Source organism: Solanum pennellii, chromosome 5, assembly GCF_001406875.1.
Source record: "Solanum pennellii chromosome 5, SPENNV200".
NCBI classification, from domain to species: Eukaryota; Viridiplantae; Streptophyta; class Magnoliopsida; order Solanales; family Solanaceae; genus Solanum; species Solanum pennellii.
This window is the reverse complement of record NC_028641.1, coordinates 8,390,702-8,397,774: the sequence shown is the minus strand read 5'-3', so window position 1 is coordinate 8,397,774 and position 7,073 is coordinate 8,390,702. Positions and strand designations below refer to the sequence as shown.

Below are 7,073 nucleotides of genomic sequence, written 5' to 3'. Positions count from 1 at the left end.
TAGTTTAGTAATTTGAGATAGATGTTCTTGTGATGATGACTTCCAGATTTTGGGGAATTAATAGATGTTGATTTGTTTTATTTAATGAGTTTAAGTCTTCCGCATTATTTTCTGTTGATATATGTTAAAATGATAAGGGTTAGATTGGTTGGTTCGCTCACATAGGAGGGAAATTGTGGGTGCCAGTCGCGGCCCCGATTTGGGTCGTGACAGTTACTACATACTAAAGATGAATTGAAGATGAATTTCACATACTATGTGTTGAAGAAAGGTAGTAATCAGTTGAATAAAAGATGAATTAAAGTTGAATTACAACAATGATCACTTCTGGTTCCAAATCAAGAAACAACTTATCAACTTCAATACAAGCAGTCTAAACAATGATATAGTTAAAGGCTTCAACTCATATCGTGTTCATGCCCCTTGAAAAGTTTAAGGGGGATACTAAGGCAGGGAGAGGGAGCATGTTTGATCTTGAGTTTGTTATCCTAAATAAATTGCAACACCAACACATCATACATTAACTTCTTGTGTCATACTAAAGTTGAATTAAAGATGAATTTCACATACTACATCTAAAAAACAAGCAGCAATCAACATACAACCATTGCTAAACAACAAATAACTAAGAAGTACTAGCACATACCGGATATCTACTCTCTGGTAGAATGACACTTTTGGGTAAACAATTTTGTGTTTTTCCATCATTCACCGGCTTTTTCTTCTCCAATCCATCCTTATTTTTCAAACTTTTTGACTGAAATTGAGGAGGTAAATCCTCAAAATCATCATCACTGTCAACGAGTTTCTTCGACGTAGATGCCAAAGTAACACATATTTTTTCGATTTCTTCATTGTTTTAACCTCTTTAACTCGTTTTTTACCTTTCTTTTGCTTCTTGTTCTGTTCCTCATTGTTCTGCTCCCCCGATATTTGTGAGATTCCCAAACTAAAACTTGGAACTTCATCCATAGAAGTAGAAGACGAAACTTGACGCTTCTTTCGACTTCTTCTATAAACTTTCGGATTCGAAGTATCAATATCCCTCACTAGACGTGGACTTCTTCTAAGACCTTCTTCCATTAAAATTCGTGCAGAAAAATGGAGAAAAAAAAAAACAAAAACCCTAACTTTTTGAACAGACGAGGAGAAGAAGAAAGAAAAAGAAAAGACCGAGAGAGGATATGACTTGAGCGAATACGTTTTATTTGGTTTAAAAATTGTATAAAAAAGGAATAAATGTGTTCTAAAATTGTTTTAAGTTAATATAGCTAAAAGTTGACAAAAATGGTAATAAATAAAAAGTATACTTAAAATTGGTAATTATAAAATAAAAGGTCTTTGTTTATGTAATTTTTCCTTAAAATATAGTCCAACAAAAACATTGTTTGGTTACTTTATTTAACCTAATCCATGTATTAGTTATACCTCATACAAGGTCTTATTTTATCCCTAGGAAAGGGAGGGATAGCTAATCCAAGGTTTAGCAATCCTTGGATAAGACCCCTTTAATGACTAAATTATCCCCAAATCTTTTCTCCTATTTTTTTTTTGTAATTCATGTTCTTTTTTTATTTATATGAGAATATTTATAAATGTTCGTTTAATTCTCCAAATTTATTCCATGTAATTTGATGATTTCACAAACTAATATTTTTTTCTCCATGTTTGAGTTGTTATATTGGGTTGATTTTTTGTTTTTTTGTTTTTAAATGTAGTTCGTCAATTGACCACGTGAACTATTTTTTTTATTTTTAAAATAAGCTAAGCGTATTTGAACAATTTAAGTAGCCTTAAATTCATGTTAAGTTCAAGGTATATTTGACCAATAAAAAATTAGAAATATACCATGTGACATATCACACCTCAAAATTAATAATATTTTTATTATTTTTTTAATATTTAACTTGACTAGTTAAATGAAACATAATCTCACAATAACTAAAGGGTATAATAGGAAATAAACTTTTTCTAAAGTTTTAAACCAAACATAAGAATAGGTAAGAAATAATGAATCAAACACTTGCTAAAAAATAATCCCTGCACTACTAAACTCTGCATTACTAATTCATGCATTACTAATTTATGCGTTACTAATCCCTGCACTATCAATATTTGTACCAAACGACGCCTAAAAGTATATCTATAATAACGTTTAGAGGTAAAAGTTTCCTAATAATTCCCTATTTTATAGTATTTGGGCTGTTGATAAAGCAAGCCCGGCCCATTAATTTTGTTGGCGGCAAAACCCCTTTTATTCTTCCGTTAAACCCTTCACTTTCTGTAATAGCCTCCTCCGAGCTAAAACCCTTTGCCTATTTCTTCTTCTGATCGTCAAATTTTCCGGCCGTTGTGGTTGCCGGCGCAATCATGGTGAAACGACATCGCGAAGAAAATGATTCCGATGGAGCAAAGGAAATGGAAACGGAAAATACGACGTCGTACAAAACGGTTTTCATAGATACCAACCTTGATACCCACTTGGCTGTAATTGTCTCCGATTCCGATACTGTCTTCGATCTGAAAAGTAATTCCCCTTTTTGATTCATCTAGCTTTATCTGTTTGTTGGTTCTCTCTATGTGTAGGTTAACAAATGCTACTAAACTAACAACTGTTGTACATCAATCTCAAAATAGTTAAAATTGGTGGTATAAATCCATTACACTATTTTGATATCATGTTGTTTTAATAGTTTAAATTGCTAGAAAGAGTGATAGTTGTTAGGATTAGAAAAGAGGGCATATCATGGTTCTATAGGTTAACAAATGCCGCTAAACTACAAAATTGTTAAAGTTGGTGAAATAAATCTTCTACACTATTTTTGATATCATGTTGTTCCAATAGTCTAAATTGCTTGAAAGAGTAAAAGTTTTTAGGATTAGATAAGAGGCATATCCATGGTTCAACATTTAAGTATAAATATTTCAAAAAGATTTCTACTGTCAGGTGTTTTATACATCATCATCACTGTATGTTTCTATTAGGGATAATGGCTCATTCACTCACTGCTTATAATTCTTTGTTAATTTTGAATTTGTAGTATGAAATTTTACTGAAAATTGAGCAAGGAATGCTATACAAAAAAGAAAGTTGTGTTGACTGATATACATCGTGTTTGTGTTATGCAGAAAAGATTGTGTTCGAACACTTAAGGTGCTTTCCTGAAATGAGTGAGTTGAAAATTTCTTCTGTGAAGGTTTGTTCATCTCCTTCCTCCAGCTCACTGTTTTTGTGTATATTTCTTGTGTCATGACACGTTTTTCATAATTCCTAATAGGTGAAACGAAAAAGACATTACTATCATCTGCCTGACACTATGCTTGTTAGAGGTGTTTTTGAGGGTATCAAGAAGGAATGGTTCCTTTCTGTTGATGCTTCTAGATTTCAACGCCTTGAAAATGACCAAGGGTTACTTTGCATCGCGTATCCGCAAATTGAAGCTGAAAATCTTCTCTCATGTGATTCATTCAATGCAATGGATAAGCAGAAGGTTTTTGATACTACTGAATCTTACCCAGCTAATGGGAACTTGGCTTCTAGCTCCATCGTGGAACACAAGGAAGTTGCCAAGGTCATTGGTGAATTCAAGACTGTGAAGCGCGCGGGTAATTCACAAGAACTTTCTCCCAGATCTGGTCCTGTAGCTAAGAAGCGTAAAATAAAGCACAAAGAAGACGAAGTCAACCACCCGGTAACAGGTACCAGCGCTTCAAATCATGGCATAGATAATGGTTCTGAATTTAAAATTGTTGGAAATGATACTACTTTGACAAATTCTAACAAAGGACAGCGGGAAAATATAAACATGAAACTGGTAGATGTCAGTGCTGAACCCTTAATAAACCAACGTTCTGGTTCCAGTAAGGTGTCAAAATTGGGAACGAAGAAAAGCAGGAAGAGTGGGGCAAGTGCTGAAATCTCTGGTGTGCAGGATGAGCTATGTGGAGATAGGAACAATGATGCACTTGATGAAACATCACACTCTGGGGCTCTTGCAAATAAAGTTAAAATTTTGGGTAGCAAGGAAAGCAGTGGAGCTTGCACCGAGTTCAATCATAGGGATAGCTTGAAGATCGCAATTCCGGAGAACTCCACAGCAGGTAAACCAATAAAGGCAGCTTCAACAGAAGAAACATTAGGGGACCAATCTGTGAGAACAGATACAACCGATAAGAAGAGGAAGAAGAAAAATAAGAAGGGGAAGGACTCATCCACGTGCCATGATGAGGTTGCCTGCATGGCTCTGGGTCCCACTGATAAATTTGTGGGAGCTAGAAGATTAGAGCAAAAGGAAGGAGTTGAAATGAAGATCTTTGACAAGTTGACTGATGTTGACTCTACTATTCATGCTACTCAATCTAGACTGAAAGAAACATCTCCTGTTAAAGATCACGCGTCAAACAAAGAGTGTCCAGCACCAGTCAGCAAAGATATTTGTGAAATGAATGTAGTTGGCCAACCTATTTTTGAATCCAATATCTCTGGAGACAATGAACTTGGAATTGTTGTTGCTAATACAACTGGAGAACAGGAGCTGATACCAAACTGTGATTTTGAAATGCCCACGAGTGAAAAGTTGAGTGAACCAAGCACCAGGGGTCCAGTACCTTCCTACCAGTTGGGAGATTTACAAGAAGCAGCAGAAAATAGCTTTGGGAGGAAGAGAAGCAGGGCCAAGAAGTCAACTTATCATCAGGAGTTAGATATGAAAAATATTGTTGGGGCTTCTCAAAATTCTTATGCATCTGACCAAGATATAGTCCGTAATGATGGTTCAAGTGATGCAACAACAAAGGTTGGTAGTATGCCAAAAACTGATGTGGATCATATAAATGAAATAGGGATCGAAGGCAAGTTGTCAGTTACTCAAGGTGCTGAGACATCCCCTCTTTTAGATAACAATGAACCAACTGGGGATACTAAAGAACAAGTTCTCTCAGCAACAAGGGCATTGGATGACAAGGAGAACATTGAATCTGGAAATGCTAGCAGCATGAAGCGAACGAAGAAGAGTCGGAGAAAATCTGCTGAAAAGATTCCTGTTAAATTAAATGGAGATGATGACAATACGGTGAACTGCCCCTCTTTAGCTGCAGGGATTGGATCTACAACTGATCCTGTAACTGGGCAGAGTAAGAAAGGTGGAATTCCGTTTGATGCTGAAGTGCTGCAGATTAGTTTAAATACAGAGGTGAAAGGGCCGCCTCAAGTTCAATCTGCAGCATGCAGATCGTCGGATTCTGCCAAGGCAGAAATGACCATCAAAGAAGTGGAAACTATCTCGACAGCTCCCTCTGATGTGAAGGTTGCTGAAGTACATGGAAACTCTGGTCGACTTAAAAAGAAAAAAACAAAAGTGGAGGTTTCCACTCATATTAATGATGTTTCATGTGCCCCTTCAGCGACACATGATACTCCTGTTAATCATTTCATTGAAGGGTCTAATCAAGATAGAAATGCATTGCGTGCCAGCAAAAGAAAGGGAGCATCAAAACAAGTCTCGAAGAGTGCCTATGCTGTAGATACTCAACACCAAGTTGAGAAGGCAACCTGCATTGAGCCAGAACTTCTGCCCTTTGAGGAGAAGGGAAATGAGGTTGAGCATTTGAGGCTTAACCAGACTGATAAAAATCAAGAGACTCTGAGCATTTCAGAAAAGAGGCAGAAAACGAAAACCAAAAAGAGCCAAAGTTCTAAGAAGAGCAAATCCATTTTGTCTATTCAAGATCAGGAAGGCAGTCACAAGGACTTAACAGCTTCAAATGATAATCTAGAAGATGTGAACCCTCTGCCAGAGCCAATGGAGATGGATGAGTCAGGTAAAAATATTCATGGTGATCAGTATGGTGGTGTGGTAGAGGAGGTGCACGAACCTGATGTAAATACTGATAAGAGCGACGCCATAAATTTCAAGCAATATTTTGTTTCTGGACAACCAGGAGAAGTTGCATCAAAGAAACCAATGAAACCAAACAGAGACACAAAAGCTAGCAGAAAATTGAAGGTTGGTGTGACTTCTGGAGGATTTTTGGAAGATACCTCGAAATCAAGAATTGAGGTGGCACTTCCGAATCAGGGAGATAAAACACTTCAAGAAGCTGGAAAGCTTGAAAATTATGATGCTCTTGCTTGCAAGAAGAAAATTGAGGAATCTATGGACGAATCTAGGTCCAGCTCCAGCTCAAAAGGTCCTGGCAGGTTCCCTGAGGACAATAGACGGCAAGCAGATTCAGAAATGCGAAGTTTATCTACCAGAAATACAAAAGTTAGGACTGCAAACATCGAGGAGTTTACACAACCAAAGAAAGGATTGCTTCCTAATCCAGGGCCTAAGTTTGGGGATAGTAGATCGAGAAGGTCCGACAGTAAAGAGGGTGGAGATTCTGATTCTACGACTGACACTCTATCAGATTCATCTTCATCTGACAGCTCAGTTGAAGGAAGTGAAATAAGCCAGGCTTCAACTCCAGAAGGTAAAATTACAAATTTGATTTGCTTGGTTTTTCTTTCATGTCTTGACGTTCGTTAATGCTATTCCATCGACCTTCACAAAGAAATTGAGACCTTCTACTCAAACATAGCTGTGTTACTCATGTTAGGCTGGTAAACCATCTGTGAGGCATGGTATGATATCCTGCTATTAAATTAATTGAAAATTTTGCTAAACATAAGATCCGGCAACATAAGCACACAGTCTTGTATGTTCTTATTCCGTTTTACATCCACACAAATTTGAGACCTTTTACTTGAACAAAGAAATGTTGCTCATGTTAGGCTGGTAGAGAATCCGTGAGGCTCGGTATAATATCCTATTAAACCAGTTGAAAGTTTTTGCTAAACACAAGATTAGTCAACATAAGCATTGAGTTCGGTGTCGGCAATGCTTTTGATTTCCAAACAGCACCTAATTCAATTCTCTCACTCAATCCCCCTCCCCTTGCAGTAAACTGTTGAAAGGAAAAGGGGAAGTTTTTCATTTCTTTGTGGTCGTGGACTTAGTCATTCCTATGGCATGCCAAAATCATAATTTTGAAGATTTAAATTGTATTAAGGACCCCCCCCCCCCCATTTT

General features: G+C 36.9%; 1 protein-coding gene across 1 annotated transcript in view; it reads left to right on the top strand.

The window, feature by feature from the left end:
* The first annotated feature begins 2,271 nt into the window (after positions 1–2,271).
* The window catches only part of LOC107018582 (serine-rich adhesin for platelets-like), a 6,411-nt gene continuing 1,609 nt past the window's right edge, over positions 2,272–7,073 (top strand). The window contains exons 1-3 of the mRNA XM_015219100.2: positions 2,272–2,527; positions 3,130–3,197; positions 3,279–6,474. Of these exons, the coding sequence (XP_015074586.1) occupies positions 2,371–2,527; positions 3,130–3,197; positions 3,279–6,474 (3,421 nt within the window). The 5' untranslated portion in view covers positions 2,272–2,370. The remainder of the gene's footprint in view (positions 2,528–3,129; positions 3,198–3,278; positions 6,475–7,073) is intronic.